This window comes from Myotis myotis, unplaced genomic scaffold (assembly GCF_014108235.1).
Source record: "Myotis myotis isolate mMyoMyo1 unplaced genomic scaffold, mMyoMyo1.p scaffold_m19_p_15, whole genome shotgun sequence".
Classification (NCBI taxonomy): domain Eukaryota; kingdom Metazoa; phylum Chordata; class Mammalia; order Chiroptera; family Vespertilionidae; genus Myotis; species Myotis myotis.
In genome coordinates this window covers 17,639,635-17,657,562 of record NW_023416319.1, presented here as the reverse complement: position 1 = coordinate 17,657,562, position 17,928 = coordinate 17,639,635, and the positions used below count along the sequence as shown (strand labels likewise).

At 46.0% G+C, this 17,928-nt stretch overlaps 1 protein-coding gene and 1 pseudogene across 10 annotated transcripts in view; both read left to right on the top strand.

Moving 5' to 3' along the window:
* Positions 1–1,489, top strand: part of PAX2 (paired box 2) — a 92,134-nt gene extending 90,645 nt beyond the window's left edge. For 6 of the 10 annotated variants that reach the window (XM_036336304.1, XM_036336297.1, XM_036336296.1 and 3 more), the window contains one exon: positions 261–1,489. In XM_036336304.1, coding sequence (XP_036192197.1) covers positions 261–382 — 122 coding nt within the window. In that variant the 3' untranslated portion in view covers positions 383–1,489. Of the gene's footprint in view, positions 1–241 lie in introns of all 10 variants that reach the window. The other 4 variants (XM_036336300.1, XM_036336299.1, XM_036336305.1 and 1 more) reach the window with 1 other exon arrangement.
* Positions 1,490–11,110: 9,621 nt separating this feature from the next.
* On the top strand, positions 11,111–16,173 carry LOC118670309 (annotated as a pseudogene).
* Positions 16,174–17,928: the final 1,755 nt, after the last annotated feature.

Sequence of the window (17,928 nt, the reverse complement as noted above, 5' to 3'; positions counted from 1 at the left end):
GTCGCTGAAAGGGCCTGGCCGCCCCAGCGTCAGCCTCCCGGCAAGGTCCGCAGTCGCGCGGCGTGGTCGCCCACGGGGTCCCCCCTCCCCCCACCCCCCAGGGCATGCAGCTCTCCCAGCCCCTCAGCCCAGCCCAGGTCTTCCAGCCCCGAGCCCCGGGCGGTCTTTGCTTTGCTTTCCTCTTTTTGTTCTCCTGTTTGTCCTCTCACCCAGCCCATTCTTCTCCTGTGTTAACTTCCAGGTTCCCCTTATTATTATAGTGCCGCCCCCCGGGGTTCCGCCCCTGCCGCTGCTGCCGCTGCCTATGACCGCCACTAGTTACCGCGGGGACCACATCAAGCTCCAGGCCGACAGCTTCGGCCTCCACATCGTCCCTGTCTGACCGCCCGCCCCGAGGGAGGGAGGACCTCCTCGACTCGCAGCCTCCTGGCCGCCGCCCCAGCCCCCCACCCCACCCCCCGCACCCAGGACGCCTGCAGCCCTTCGCGTCACCCGGCCCCGGGCCGGACGGGACTAGTGGAGCCTCCGGCGGGACCCTCGGGCCGGCTGGGCCCACCGACCCCGCCCCTCTCCGCCTGCCTGGACTTCGGAGGGCACCGAGGAGGGCGCGCCCAGCTCCCCCCGGCCTCGCCCGAGCTGCACCCGAGCCGACCAGCGGGCGGGACGCGGGACTCGGGCCGGGCCGCCGCTGGGCGCGGGGACACGTTCTGTGACACACAATCAGCGCGGACTGCAGCGCGGCCAGCCCCGGAGCAGCCCGCTTCGCCAGGAGGCCTCGCCGCAGGGCCTGGGCAAAGGAAATGAAGGACAAACTGGTTTTCTGCGGGAGGAAGAGCCTCCTGCCTAACCCTGGGGAAAAGCCCTCGCACCCGCGCCAGCCGGACTGCCCCCGCCTTCCGAGTGCGCCCCGCCCCGAAAGGTGGACTGGAGTGGGGGCTGGGCTCTAGCGGGGAAGGTGGGGGTCGTCTGGTCCTTCCGAGGTTGGGACCCCAGGCACGCAGGCCCCAGCAGCCCGCACCCACCGAGCCGACTCCACCAGAGCCCCAGCCCCCCAGGGCCCAGGCACCCCCTACTAGTGAGGAGACTCAGCCCCACCTTGCCCCTACCTCAGCGTCTCTGCCTCTGTGACACCCCCCGCCCCGTCTTCCCTCCTGCCCGTCCTTTTCCCGACCCACGGTGCTCTGCATCGCTGCTCCCTGTCTCACCACCCATCGGAGGCTCTCCAGTGCGGCCCTCCCCCGACACAGACTCTGGATCTGCCGTCGGCAGGAGCAGGGTCTGAGCTGCGACGAGGTGGAAGCGGGGGCTGCCCACCCACCCCCAGCTCCTCCTCCGGCAGGAACTGAACAGAACCGCAAAAAGTCTACATTTATTTAATATGATGATCTTTGCAAAAAGGAAGAAACAAAAGCCCAACAGGCTGCTGCTCTGTAGAAAGGCGATGTGTGTCGTGCGAAGGCGAACCCCAGTGTATATAACCCCGCCCCGCTCCCCCCGCCCCGCCCGGTAGAGTCCCCGCCGCCCGCCCGCCCGCCCGCCCGCCTGCCCGCCCTGCCTGTAGATACGCCCCGCGCTCTGTGCTGTGAGAGTCGCCGCTCGCTGGGGGGTGGGGGGAGGGGGACACAGCTACACGCCCACTGAAGCACAGCACGTCCTGGGGGAGGGGGGCATTTTTTATGTTACAAAAAAAAAAAATTACGAAAGAAAAGAAATCTCTATGCAAAACGACGAACATGGTCCTGTGGACTCCTCTCGCCTCTGTTTTGTTGGCTGTTTCTCTGTAACTCCATGTCCTCATTCGCTCATCTTTCTCCTGCGCATCGCTCCCCTCTCTCCATCTCTTTCTCCGCAGTCCGTTTCTCTCCGTCTTTGTCTGTCTCTGCCCCCCTCGGCCTCTCCTCCGCCCAGCCCCGGCCGCCAGGCCCGTGCAGCCAACTCGGCGGTGGCGGCTCCACTCCCGGGCTCGCCCCCTCGAGGCTGCCGTGCCCCGCGCGCCCTGCGCCGCCGGCGGCCGGGCCGGGCCGCCCCGCCCCGTAGTTGCTCTCTCGGTAGCGGCGATGCGCCCTGCATGTCTCCTCACCCGTGGATCGTGACGACTCGAAATAACAGAAACAAAGTCAATAAAAGTGAAAATAAATAAATAAAAATTCTTAAACAAATACGAAAGGCTTGGCGTCCTCGCCCAGATCTCTCTCCCCTTCGAGCCTTTTTTTATTTAAAAAGGAAAACGAGTAAAGAGAATAGTTTAAGGGAACAACCGGCGCCTAGCCAGGCTCCAGGGGCCTGAGCGGGGCGGCAAGGGAACCGAGGTTCGAACTCCGAGGCTCAACCCATTCCAGTCCTGGGGGGGGGCACCAGCGCCACGACCCAGCCCAACCCTCGAGAGACAGCCCCCCCATAGCTCTGGTCTCCTTGGCCACTTGAAGCGCGTCGGTTCGTTTTGATTCTTTTCTTTTTCTTTCTTTTTTTATTGTGCACATGAGAAATAAATAATAAATAATAATAATAAATAAATAAATAATAATAAAATTTTGTATGTCACTCCCCATGGCTCCAGGTTTGTCTCTCCCTGTCTCTGGGACAGGCCTCCCCTCCCGCTGGTGGATCCCAGATAACCCCCTCAGTGACCCTCCCAGCCACGCTCCCACTGCCACCCCTTTCCCAGGACCCTCGTGGCGGCAGCTGAAAGCAGGCGAAGGCCCAGACCAGCTGGTCCTTCCGTAGTCACCCGCCCTTGGGACAAGGAGCTTTCCAAACGTAAGAATCACTCCAGGGTACACATCTATAGCAGGCCGATGGTCGCCCTGCCTCTCCACCCGCTCCCAGATTTAGGGGTCAGAGGCCCTTTCCCGGTGTGAGGAGAGTGGGGATGGCTGCTGTCCTGCCTCCTTTCTCCAATCCTCCGCGCAGCCGCAATTTGATCCCGCAAGTCTGCACTGAGGCCGCGGAGGCCGCAGACGCTGGTCACAAGTTTCCGTGCCGACACTTAGCTCCGCGGAGGCTCGGGTAGAACCCGCCAGCTCGCGGGACCTCGCGCGCCCCCTGTGTCTTGCGGCGCCCGGGCCCTCGCCAGCAGCAGTTAGGATTGGTGTGGTCTGGTTGTGTCCCGAGAGGAGTCTGTGGGTCCGTAGGTGCTTCCATTCTGTTGGACTGGGTGGGTCTATGTTCCTAGGTGGGCCGGGTTGGGGGAGGCGGGAGAACTGTTTGCTTTTTCAGGCATTCTCACTGCTCTTGTGCGGAGGGGCGGGGCTCTGTGTCCATCCTGTGTCTGTTCCCATTTGGGGGAAGGATGGGTGATTGCCCAGGCAGCATCTGAAGTACTTGGAAGGGTCTTCTCTCGATCCTTTCAACAACCCCTCAACTCCAGCCCCCCTAAAGGCTGCAGCCTTCACCTGATCTCACCCGTGGAGACTTTTCCTTCTCTGCCCCTGGGATACCTTCCCAGCTCAGCTCTTCGCTGGGCCTCCTCCCTCCTGGAAGGCTCTTGATGCTCTGAGCTGCCAGGGCATCCTCTTGGCTGGGAGCAGTGTGTCCCAGACACCTCCTTCCCTCCAGGATCCCAGAGGCCTTTCCTTCCCCAAGCCTATTTGCCTAGCTTCACCCCCTCTGACACTTCAGGAGGATGCGCAGGATCCCCAACAAATCAGCAAGCCCCTAAATTAATCTCCTTCTTCCTCCCTCTCCCCTGTGGCCCCTCCCAATTCCCCACCTCAGCAAATGACAATCCCACCTTCTGACCTTGCTTGGTACTGCACCTCTTGACTGTCATTTTCCTGGGTGATCTTCAAAGTTATTTTAAATCATACATCCTATCAGTAAAAAGAATTCTTAATGTGTACCTCCAATCCTATATAATAAAAAGCTAATATGCACATCGACCGAAGGGCGGAACAACCGGTCACTATGACGTGCACTGACCACCAGGGGGCAGACGCTCAATGCAGAAGCTGCCCCCTGGTGGTCAGTGCACCCCCACCCAGGGGGAGCACTGCTCAGCCAGAAGCCAGGCTCACAGCTGGGGAGCAGTGGTGGGAACCTCTCCCATCTCTGAGGCAGTCAGACATCCCCTGAGGGGGTCCCAGGCTGCGAGAGGGCACAGGCCAGGCTGAGGGACCCCCCAGTTTCCCAATGTCATGCACCAGGCCTCTAGTATAATATATTTATTTAAATATTTACTTATTTATAAATTCCACAAATGTACAACTGGACTAACAAATTATGAATTTCATAAGACATAAAATAGTAAAAAGATGAGGTTGGAATACATAGACATAGAAGCTCTAATGCAGTGGTCGCCAACCTTTCAGACCTCACGGACCACCAGCGGTCTGCAGACCACCAGTTGGTGACTGCTGCTCTAATGTTCTCTATGATAAATGGCTTCTCTTGTACCCCCTGGGAGATGTTCACCCTACTTTTGAGATGCTGCTCAGAACCCATCAAAACCCAGCATGGCAGAACTCCTGACCACTGCCTGATGTCAACAGGTAAGTTCCTGGAAGTTGTCAAGGCTCTGGTTTGGCCCAGTCAATGCTGCCCTCATCATATATAGCAGGCTACCTGACCCCCAGTCCCTGGCTTTGCTTCCAGGTGCTCCCAGACTGGGAACACTGCTTTGCCTAACACATCAAATTGGGAGTCAGGGCCTCTTACCTGGTTCCCACCAGAACTCCTTACCTTCTGTTCTGTCTGGCCTCCCCATACCAAATTGGACAGTGAGAGTGCCACTGTTGAGAGTGACCACCTCTGTACAGACACTTTCATGCTGTTTCTCCTGGGGTGTTGGTTTCTGCTTGGAATCAGACTGAGGATCCCTGAAACATGTTCTATTTTGAGCAGTTGCCTGTTCTAACTTCAGCCCCATATACATGTGCCAAACACAAATAGGGCCTGTTCTCCATAACTGACCCAGTTCTGACTCTGCTAGGCCTATCCCCAGCCCACTCCCAGAGTTGAGCTACACCAAGTATGGCAGTTATAAACAGATTAAGAAAGGTGTCCTGGGTTGAGGGAACAGCAGGAACAAACACATGGAAGCATGGAAATATACCAGATAGAATGTGGCTAGAGCATCAGGTGGCAGGAGATGAAGCTTTAAAATAGTTGAGTGCCAGGACACCATGCTAGAAATGTCAAAATGGTATTCATCACTGAATACCATGGCTTCCTTAAGGAGGCTGTCCCACTCAACCTCCTCCTACCATATCTGTGCCAATGACTGACTCCAAGCTGATTCAATGATTCCCCCTCTCTCAGGACACAGCATTAGGAAGTATAGAGAGAATAAGGCCATTAACCATTAGCAGCAAAGCCCAATGGAAACTCTAAGGCAATGGTTCTCAACCTTCTGGCCCTTTAAATACAGTTCCTCATGTCGTGACCCAACCATAAAATTATTTTCGTTGCTACTTCATAACTATAATGTTGCTGTTGTTATGAATCGTAATGTAAATATTTGATATGCAGGATGGTCTTAGGTGACCCCCGTGAAAGGGTCGTTCAACTGCCAAGGGGGTCGCGACCCACAGGTTGAGAACCGCTGCTCTAAGGGGATTCCCCAAGTCTTCCTCATCTCAGTCAAGCACCGCTTCATTGACTGCTTCTGTCTTTCCCATCCCACATCTGATCCACCAGCAAAACTAGACAGCTCTGCCTTTAAAATAGGTTCAGAATTTGACCACTTCTAACAATCTGCACTATACCATGCCAGTCCAAGCCTGGATCCTTCACCTGGATTTGCAAAAGAAGTCCTAATTGGTCTTCCTATTTCCATCTTTACCCCCTCCCTCCCCATTCCAGTCTATTCTCCCCCAGCAGCAGAGTGATGCTCCCAACATGTAAAGCAGATCATAGCCCTCCTCTGCTCAGAGGCCTCCAGTGGCTCCTCTTCTCCCTCAAAGTCAGAATCCTAAACCTGATCTACAAGGCCCTACATGTTTTAGCTGTCTGCCCTCTCACTCCCACCCTCCCTGCTTCCCACTGCCACTCCTAATTCACCTCCCATTGCCTCCTCAACTCACTGTGCTCTGAGCCTACTGGCCTCTGTGCTTTAATTACACCAAGCACAAGCCTTCCCAAGGTGTTTGCACTTCATGTGATCCAGATAGATTGGCTACCCACTTCCTTAAGGTCTCTGCTCCAGTGTTACCTTCCAACAAGGCCTTCCCTCATTAACTTACGTAAAATAGTGCACACCCACCATCACTCTCTGTTCCCTTCCCTTGCTTCTCCACATTCTTTACTACCTCCTGACAGGTTATGCTTTATTGGTTTAGGTCCTGTCCTCTCCCATTAGAATGTTAACTCCATGATGACAGATTTTTGTTCTGTTTGCTGAAGAACAGTGGGCACATTGTGCAAGAAAGAAGGAAAATAAGAATGTTATTACATTTGTTTATATATATATATATATACATTGAAAACATAAACAACAATCTAATGAAAATGGCTATCTCTGAGGAGGGAGGAATGTCGATTGGGACCGGGTAAGAATGAGATTTCTGTGAGTATAGTTTTTGATGTAATTCTGAGTTTGTTGAAAAATAAAATTTAAATTTAAAAAAGAGACAAGAGACAGCCAGGTCCTTGACACATAAGGCATAATTATTTAAAGAATAACCCAAATTTCGCTTTTTATTGTAGGACTGAAGGAATGGTCATTGGGTTTGGTGAATAGGGGATACCTGGTGACCTGAGAGCTAGTTTTTTCTGAGGGTGGAGGGAGAGCTGCTGGGAGTTGAAATGATGGGGTGGCTAAAACCTGAGAATATGGAAGGATGAAGTGTGTAAATAAGTCTTTTGAAAGGTTTGGGAGAGGGGGGAACGTGAGGAGGGCCAGAATATGTTGTTAGTGAGCTCAAGGGAAGATCCTTTCGGGCTAAGGGTTATAGACAAGCCTGCTGACTGAGGCAGAGGATGGGAGGCAACCAGGGTGAAGAGAGGCTATTCAGAGATGGACATGAGGGACTTATGAAAGGAGGCCTGAAATAATATGGGGTGATGGGTGGGGAGGAACCAGAGAATTATTCTGGGGAGAAGAAGGTCATGAGAAAAAGGGGGCTGCCAGGGTTGTTCAGAGAAATTACAGGAGGCACAATTGTTGTCTGCTGAGGGTGTGGGGAACAGGGCTGGGTCTAGCCTTGAGGAGGATAGAGAGTTTTGGAAGCATTTTTCTTGGGGTTTCGAAAAGAAATCTTTGAGAGCAGTAGGAGCTCATTGCCAGGCAGCAGGAGGGAGAGCACACATGAGTCACATGAGCAGAAGATCCTTAGCTCCCCTCTCTTAGGATGTAGCATTCTGGCCCCCCAAGATTACACTGCTCTCCCTTCTCTCACCTCATCTACATCCCTCTCCATGCGGCCACCCTACTTGATGAACCCCAGCAGTACCTTGGGCCCATTCTCATGGAATGACCTTTGTGACTGTGCATCCCCAAGTGTCCAAGCATGGCCTCCAATACTTGGTAGGAGGCCTGTAGAAGACCCAGACTCCCAAGGAACTCCCAGTACAACCTATATGCAACTCCCATATGCAACCTAGAGGTGGAACAGAAAGCATGTATGTATGGCGGCATCTCCAAACCAATAGCAGAAGGAACCCAGAAGTTGGTTCACAAGGTCACTGTGTAAGCTTCAAGCCCCCTTCTCTCTGTGTGCCCGGTTTCCTCGTGTGTACAACCAGATGGCCTCGAGGGCTCCTTCCCATTTGACATTCTATTCACCTGTAGTTGTATTCTGTAGGTTCTCAAGTCATCTCTGTGATCAGGAGAAGTTCAAGAAAGTTCCGTAGAGGTGGGGTGGGTACATTCAGATGAGAAAAAGGATGGGGAGCTTTTTAAGCTAGAGAGGAGTAGGCATAGATTTATTTATTTGTTGTCATCTCTCCCATCTTGGGAGATAGGGAGTTAGTACTGTCTTTTCTATCTCTCTTCCCAGTGTCTGCCCTGATGTTTCTAGAGGTAGGGGCTTTGAGCATTGAGAAGAATAGTGGGGACCACTGAGGGTGCATTGAGGGGATCAGGGGAAGAAGACAAAGGAAGCAGCTATTTTGGGCCAACTATATTTCCTGCCTTCCTCGACACCCCCACCTGCCCAACCATCCCAATATCCTAATTAGCTAGTCCCTTAGGCCCCTGTTAGCAAGGCCGGCTGAGCGCCCAACTCCCTAGAGACCAGCCCCCTTACCCCCCAGACTAATCAGTCCTTCGCTCCTTGAGTGCATGCGTGTACACACACACACACACACACACACATTGAGCCTTATTCTTTCCCAGAGCTTCAGGCCCCATTCCAGCCTTCAGAGAGTTAATGTAGGGTGATGTTGAATTTCCCAGTGAAGACACCCTCATTTGAGATAATTGAAGAGTTGGGGACAGGCCAAAGTTTGGTGGGTCCTCTCCAATTTGGGGTTTTCTCTCAAACTTGAGGAATCAATGATCTATAGCAAAGAATGAAGCCATGATTGGGGGTACTCTATGGCCCCCTAAGTCCTAGGGCTGGTGTCTCTCAGGCCCCCATCGATGGTCAATATTCACCCCAACCCAGACCCCTCCCCCCTTCATCTCAGGGCCCCCATTCATCTCCCTATCCCCCCTACCCCCCGACACCCGCACTGTCAGCCCAAACACATGATAAATTGCCCTGTCAACAGAATTCATTCAGGGACCAATTAATTCCACAGAAATGAACCAGGAGCCATCAGTTGCTGAAAAACTCAGAGTGCAGGGAGCGGAAGGAGGGGGTGCAGACGGGGGCTGGGCGGCAGAGGAGGGGACAGGGAGGCTGGGGAAGTTAGTCTGACAGAAATTGGTCATTTAATGCTTAAGTGCACGCTAGACAGCCCTGTCATCGCCCGAGGCCCCCGTGCGGGATTAATTATCAGAGGAGGAGAGGGCAGCCCAGCCCAACCAAGCCGTCTGTCACCAACCAAGGCTAGAGTCACCCAGGACTTGGGCCACCCTGAATCCACTTCCAAGTCTTCAGGCCTCCTGCTCCCTCAGCTTCCAGACCCCACCAGATCCCAATCTTAGGCCCAACTTCTTATCTTGAACCATACACCACATTTAGTCATGGCCTTGCCATTAGCTCCCCAACCAGGAAGCCGCCTTCGACCCTTTGACAGGGTTGGAAGCTATAACTCCCTGTACTTCACTCTCATTAACCTCAACCATCTTGTGTGACTCTTTGTGTGGAGGCCAAAACATGATTGCACCACCCATTGACTCTGATCTGAGATAATGGCCCCATCTTCCACTCAAATGCTCAAGTCAGAATCCTGCCAGTTGTCCTTGACTTTTCCCTCTCCTTCATCCCTCTCAACCAATCAGAATCCACATCCTGTCGGCTCACCCTCCTGTAAACATATCTGGGCCACTTGCTTCCAGCTTCCTCCTATCACCCAAGGTTGGGCCACCAGTGGCTCTGCCTGCTCTCCTAATTTAGGTCCTTACTTGCAGTTGGAGTTATCTCTAAAAATACAGATAATACCCTGCTGTATCCCTTCGCCCTACCACAAAATTCAGTTTAACACTCTTTGGTGGACCACCATGGGCCTGCAGGGGATAGAGTCCAAACTTTTAACTTAATTGAGAAGGCACAAAGCCCCAGCCTTTGCCAGCAGCCCGGCCTCACTTCCAGTATGCTTTCCCTTCTCTCAGCTCCAGCCCCATTGACCTTCTCTTTTGGCTCTACACATGCTATTTCTCTCTCAGCCTAAAAAACTCTTTCTACCTTCTAACTCCTACCATTCACCTGACTAATTCCTTCCTACTCATCCTTGAAATCTTAGGTTAAATGTCACTCCCTCCAGGAAGCCTTCCTCAACCCCTTAATGAGCTTTCACAGCTCCCAAACTTCTTCATTCATCAACATTTCACCCTACCTGTGCACTGTCTGTACTTCCACCAAAATGGCAAGTTTCACAAGAATGGAGCCCATGTATTTATCCTTAGAGCCTGGCACTTAATGGGTACTAGAAAATATTTGTTGAATAAGTAAATGAATGAATAAAGGCTCAGCTTTTTCTTGGTTCTATCCCTGGTCTGACTCTGGGGCCAAGCTTCCCAGAGTCAGAACTCTCCTAGTAGCCAAGACAGGCTGGGTGGCTGAAGAGATAAGAAATTGTCAGGCCCTAACCTGTTTGGCTCAATGGATAGAGTGTCGGTCTGCGGACTGAAGGGTCCCAGGTTCGATTCTGGTCAAGGGCATGTACCTTGGTTGTGGGCACATCCCCAGTAGGGAGTATGCAGGAGGCAGCTGATCAATGTTTCTCTCTCATTGATGTTTCTAACGCTCTATCCCTCTCCCTTCCTCTGTGTAAAAAATCAATAAAATATATATTTTTTTAAAAAAAGAAATTGTCAGAAAATAGTCAACTTGTGACCCCATCAGATGGACCCAAAACAGCTGAGCTAAGTGAGTTCAGATAAGGGAGAGGCTACTGAGAGCTGGGGGTTAGAATGCTAGGGAGAATTTCTGGGAGGGCTTCCTAGAAGAGCATAGCCAAGGGTCTGGAAGAAGCATGCTCTGGGTAGTTACGAAGGTTGTCTGAAGCATGGGCTGATCAGGGGAGGAGGGAATAAACACCTAGAAAGGGCACTTTCCAAAATGTATTTTGATATATGTACCAGAAGTTGAACTGACAGGACTTTGATATTGATTAGATGAAATTTTAGACCAATTTTATAGGGCAATGAATGCCAGACTAAGTTTGCCATTTTTCCTTTCCTGATGGCAGGATGGTCATTGACTGCTTCTAACAATGGCCAGATGCAAAGTTTTATTTGCCGAGTTAATTCTGGCAGCCAGACAAGGTGTCTGAAGGGAAGGTTGAGGCAGAGAGACCATTAGAAAGTTCATGCAGTTATGAGAAAGGGAGGGAAGGTGGGAGGAAGGAGAGAGAGAGAGAGAGAGAGAGAGAGAGAGAGAGAGAGAGAGAGAGACCTGCAGAAAGATTTGTGAAGTCTCCCATGAGGGGCAGAGGAGAATAAGGTGAGCTGAGTGGGCTCCATCTCAATGATGCCTAAAAGGACTATTGGCGGCCTCACTGAGATGATATATCTGGACTTGGCTGCCAGTTGGATCTGAGGGTGAGATAGAGAGATAGGGTGAAGATGGCTGCCTCCAAGGTTTGTGTTCCAAGAGGCTGGGTGGCTGGTGGGGCTGTCAGCAGAGGTAAGAAGAGAGGCGGACTTGAGACGAGAAACAATGAGCATGACTTTATATACTGAGTACACGTGCCTGAGATTGCCATGCCTGGGCATGATGGCCGATAGAGAGAATTACAGAGCAGTAGCTTGGGAGTAAATTGGCCTTAAGATGTAGAATTGGAAGATACCTTCCTGCCCCCCCCCCCTTCCTCCAAATTTGCATTTAGTTAGCATGGGCCAATGAAATTGTGCGATAGAGTGATAGTATAATACTGAAACAAAGGATCCTAAATAATATGCAGTAAAGTGTGTCATGAGGTACAAGTGATAGTGTAGGGCTTGTAATAATAGTGTAATGATGTAATTCAGAAACAGGATAACCATATGACAATTTACTAATATGAACCAGGGAATGATGGGTCAATGCACTAATTAATAATGTGGGGCTGTATTGTGGTAATGAAATAACCATGTAAATCAGTGACACTGTAACAAGGCACACAATCCGGCAACCAAAGGACAACCTGACAGTGTAATCGTGTTAACTCGGTAATGATGACATAACAATGTCATCACATAATGGCAGAGTGTGGCGATGATGTCACACAATAGTAAGAGGCAAACCAGAGAGCAGGTTGAGCCACAACATAAACCGGTAACATTCCTAAACATAAATTTTATTAAAAGACCAATGTTAAGGTGAATAAAAATTTGTATAATAAGCAACCATTTATCTAAAAAGGGAAAGTGAAATATAAATACGTATACTTATTTGCTTACATGCTACAAAATGGAAAGATAAGCAAAATGTTTTTTTTATGCTCATCTATTGAAGAAGGGAGAAACAAAATGGAGAGGACAAGATAAAAGCTACCTCACTGATTATATCTTATTTTGTAGATTTGACTTTAGAACTATGTACATATTTTATATAATAAGCCAACAAAATTAATAACTTAGTAATCCCCCCAAAAGGCAGACACAAAATGAAATAAGTGAACCTAAATATTCATTGTGTTGGAATCATAACCACATGGAGAGAAACTATTTCAAGTAATTTAAAACCTAGTAATTTACTATATGTACATTCCCTAGTGGGTCATACACTGATAAAGCAAATAAGTAATGACATTGATGTTCTTGAAGATTTTGGTGTGGGAGAAACAAACAAACAAACAAACAAAAACAAATGGAAGATCAGTGAAAATAAGTAAAATCCCTCTGGTCCTAGATTTCAAATGGATGCCTTAGTAATAAGTCAATGCATTTTATCTTTTGAAAACCATTTCCTAGCTCTACCCACTGAGAAAGGCAAGAAGCTAATCAACTCAGTAACAATAAGCACCCCTGGTCCCTGGATTGTGGGCTTTAAATACCACATTGCACTAAAAGGAACCATAACTCTTTGGGAAAATGAAAGATGTGTCTGGAAATCTTGCCATAACAGAAAGCAAGGAAGCTATTAAACACTCCTACTAAAGTCAGGTCAAAAGGACTTAGGTGCCAACTAGAGGCTGTCATTGCTCAAAAAATGAGATAATTGAACATCAGTTAGAATAATAACTACAATGGATTGAAACTCATTAAATATATTTAAATCCATGAATACATAATTATACTTAAGAGAAACATTTTATTATTTTATTTGTAGGATGCTAAGAAACCAACTCATTATTTGGGAAATTAGTAAAGAGAAAAAAATCAAACATTTCTACTGCTTTTCTTATAAGAACTGCATTTCAAAACCAAACAGTGAGTGAAGGGAAGTTTCTCTTTATAAATGCCGTACAGCTAATAAATGAAGAAGAAACAGATAGAATTAAAATATCACCATTTTGCAACCCCTAATGGAATAATAGATCTAGGCAATGATCATCAATGGCTGTTAATTTCACAAAAAGAGAGACAACAGACCATTATGTGCCCCTTGATGAAAATACAAAACACACACATACAAAACAAAACAAAAACCGAAAACTCTATTAGCTAATATTTCCAGAATATCCAACCTGAATCTGATCAAGCCACTAGATGAAACACCATTTTTACAGACAATACTATGAACAGAGGAACAACAGAGATGAAATCTGATTTAGGCTCTTGATTGTGTAGTTTCCCCAGACTGAGAGGGCAAATAATCTGGCTTCTTCAATAAAAAAAAAAAAAATAGCAAGTTGGGCCCTAGCCAGTTTGGCTCAGTAGATAGAGCGTTGGCCCTCAGACTGAAGGGTCCTGTGTTCAATTCTAGTCAAGGGCATGTACCTTGGTTGCAGGTTCCCTGACACTGGTCAGGGTGCATGAAGGAGGCAACCAATCGATGTGCCTCACATCGATGTTTCTCTCTGTCTCTCCCTCTCCCTTCCACTCTCTCTAAAACTCAATGGAAAACAAATATCCTCAGGTGAGGATTAACCAAAAAAAGAAAGAAAGAAAAAAGAAATAGCAAGTTGGAAAATAGATAGACTAAAGGAAACTTAAGAGATATATCAACTAATTGCAATATATTTGAATCTTGCAAGTACTTAAAAAGAGGAGGCGGAGCGGAAGAGAAGTTATGAAGTAATCAGTGACATGTAAATACTGCACTAATTGCACATTATAAAATTTTTAGGTGAGCTAATGATATTATGATCATTTAAAGTCCTTTCATCTTATAATTTAAATATTTACAGATTAAATAATATAATGTCTGGGATTTTCTATATAATAAGATGGGGACAGAGTCATTGAAACAAGGCGGGCTTTAAATTGATAATTCTTGGAGCTGGGTTTATCATACTATCCTATTTTTATCCTCTATTTTTGAATTTTTCAATAATAAAAAATTTTAAACCATTGTTCTATTAAATCAAACCAGTTAAATTTGGGGATAGCCATATCCCCTATCTTGACTTTCAGAAAGCTGACAACTGTCTTTAATTGGTCAGCTGTCTAAGCTGGAGATTCTGAAGAAACTGACTAACCTAAAAAAATATAACTCCAGATTCTGGAAGTCAGGGTCTCCCAAAAAACATCCTGGTCTCTATCGTATTACTCTTCAGTGATGTCTACCAATCAACAGGACCCAAACATGCACACAATGTTTCCAAGCAGTCTTTTACTGCCTTTGTGTGTGTGTGTGTGTTGATGGACAGGAAAGGATGTTAATGGTTTAAAATAAGCCTGTAACATGGGGTATAGAGACCAGAATTAACTACCACAAGAAAAAAGACTTGAAAAAAATCAAAGACAATTCAGGGAAGAGAAGAAAAGCAAAACAAAATAAAAACTGCCTATAATTTAATAGTCTCAAAGAGGTAAAGGAAACATACTCACGAAATAAAAACAGGGTGTATTTTAAGGTACATTTAGAGAATAATAATAATTTTAAACCCCTGGAAATTAATATATATGTATATGTGCATATATAATATCAGAATTAAAAATATTCAATGGTAGGCTTTCAAGGTAAAGTTGAGAAAATACCTAAAAACTACAATGAATGACTACAGAGATGAAACTAGGAAAGAAAAAAAATAATATCTAATGGATAAATACAGAAAGTATAAATATCTAACTGATGGGAGTCTCAGAAAAAGAAAATGGAGGTGAGAAAATTATCAAAAAAAATATTCCATAAATTTCCCCAAAATGAAGGACATGAAATTCTATATTGAAAGGGCCTACCAAATATCCACCACAATGGATTTACAAATTCTTACACCAAAGCATATCATCATAAAATTATAGAACATCAAGGGATAAAGAGGAGCTTTCAGAATGAGAGAGAAGGGGGAAATAAGGGTTAAGTACAACAGTTTGGAAATAAGAAGGGCAGCAAAGTTCTCAATAGCAACAATGGAAACTATTAAATAATGGAATAATGCCTTCAAAATTCTTAGGAAAAATCACTTCAAGTCTAGAATTCTATAACCAGCTAAAGTATCAATCAAGTCTGAGACTAAAATAGTCTTTCTCGTGCTTCCAAATCCCCCCAAATTCTCATGCATCCTTTCTTTTAAAATTATTGGAGAATGTTCTCCATACAAAATGAATAAATAAATAAAATAAATGAATAAACCAAGAAAGAGGTATACTTGGGATCTAGTAAGCAAAAGATCTAATACAGGAGGGGGGTGAGAGGAATTTCCAACATGATAGAGAAGAAAAATTCCATAATGACAATCATGCAACATATCCACGGAGTAACCAGTACAATAGGAACAGGAACAGGTACATTATATACAATAGTGTAGGTTGTTTTCTGACCAAAGGTGTCGAGCTTGGTGGCCATATATTAGAGCCAAAATCTATCTTGCCCTCTGCTTGCCATGACACAATCTTGATGAATGGCTGCATTAAACCTACAGAAAGAAAACACTTACTATGATTTCCCAAAGAGAGCACTATTCTGTAATTTGTCAGTTCAGGAAGCTCCTTTTTATAATCCATCTATCCAGAGGGTATGCCTTTGTTAAAAACTTTACTCAAAGGGTCATTTGTATTAGTGATGGTCTAAATGAAAAACATTGCAGATCTTAGAAGGATGCCACCGTAACAATAGATGACAAAATATGCTTGACAAAAATAAAATGAGTTTCATATTCCTGTTGGTAATTTTGACATGAATTAGTAATAATGAACTAAAAAACTTAGCAAGTAAAATAAAACCGAGGCACTTATTAACCCCAGAAAAAACAAAAAAGTTATACAAGAAATAAAACGTGATGAAAGGCACAACATGACTCAGCTGTAAAAAAGTTACACTTTTGTTCTTTTTTGTTTTCCTTGCTTCTTGCTGCTTGCTGTGGCAGCCACGTGCTTCCCACTCCTAGCTAGCCATGCCTGCAAACTTGAGGAAATCAAGGACTTCCTGCTTATTGCGAGGAGAACGAATGTCAAATATGTTCAGATCAAGAAAAATAAGGATAATGTTACGTTTAAAGTCTGGTGCTTAAAGACACCTTTAGACTTTGGTCATCAAAGAGAAGGCAGAGAAACTGAAGCAATCCCTGCCTCCAGGTTTGGCAGTGAAGGAGCTGAAATGAACTAAACACACTGATCTGAACTATATTAAAATGTTAACATTTTTTAAAATTACACTTTTGTTTACATAAACACAAAACATTGATTTTATTCCAATTTGTGATATAAGTGTATTGAGAGAATTAAGAAAGAGAAAGTAAATATAGGTGTTGGAAAAAAAAGAGCCCCATCTCCATCTTTCATAATAGTCAATAGATCATTGTAAAATATGAAAAGTCAAATATAGCAACATAAATGTAATATTTCAATAGAAATAGGAAGGTAAGTAGCAGAAGATATAGCTAATCAATTTTATTTTATTTATTTTTTAACCCTCACCCGAGGATATTTTCCCATTGATTTTTTTTTATTGATTAAGGTATTACATATGTGTCCTTATCCCCCCATGGCCCCCACACACACATTGATTTTTAAAGAGAGTGGAAGAGAGAGGAAAAGACAGAGGGAAATATCGATGTGAGAGAAACACATCTATTGGTTGCCTTCTGCACAAGCGGCCAGGAAGAGGTCTGCAACCAAGGTACATGCCCTTGACCAGAATTGAACCCTTTGGTCCACATGCCGACGCTCTATCCACTGAGCCAAATCAGCTAGGGCCTAAATAATTTTAAAATATAGCCTATAGGGAGTTAATAGCGAATAGCTATAAACTTTTATTAGTTTGCTGTTTGAGCTATGTAAATAACTATTTTTAATGAAAAATTCAAAGATATCTAAAAATAGAGAAAATAATACACTGAACTCCCAAAGTCTAATCACTCAGAGTTAGCCATTATCAAGATTTTGCTACACTGGCTTCATAAAAACATATTACCTTAATTTTTTTTTTTTAATATACATTTTATTGATTTTCTACAGAGAAGAAGGGATAGAGACAGAGAGTTAGAAACATCGATGAGAGAGAATCATCGATCAGCTGCCTCCTGCACATCTCCCACTGGGGATATGCCCGCAACCCAGGCACATGCCCTTGACAGGAATCGAACCCGGGACCTCCCAGTCCGCAGGCCGACGCTCCATCCACTGAGCCAAACCGGTTTCGGCTTAATTTTTAATTAAAATATTTAGAGCCCTAGCCGGTTTTGCTCAGTGGATAGAGCATCGGCTGCGGACTGAAGGGTCCGGGGTTCGATTTTGATCAAGAGCACATGCCTGAGTTGCTGGCTCCATCCCCAGTAGAGGGCGTGCAGGAGGCAGCCAATCAATGATTCTCTCTCATCATTGATGTTTCTATCTCTCTATCCCTCTCCCTTCCTCTCTGAAATCAATAAAAATATATTTTAAAAAAATATTTCTAAAAAAAATTTAGAAATACATGCAACTAATAATATGACTACCTCTGAGGCACATGATTGATATAAGGATGGGAGGAGTTAGGAAAGAAAGAATTGCTTTTTCTTTTAAACAGTTTTATTTTTATCTTATAAATTTTAATGTATTATTCTGAACACTTTATACTCATTTAACCCTCAACAATTTGAGGTAGATACTAATAGCTTATCCATTTTACAGAAGCGAGTTAGCTATCATTTGAAATTTTTCAATGAGCAGGTGTTCCTTTTTTAAAAGACATCACTCTTTAAAAAAGGGTCCTCAGCTCTGAACCCAGCAAAATGTGGAAATTGGTGGGACAATTGGCCTTTCTTACTCCAAGAAATCTACTAAAACAGCTTGGGCGCAGGGGAGTCATCGTACTCCCGACAGTGCCCCACAATGATTCCCAATGAATTGGCTGTCAAATAAACGAGGTCTTTTTT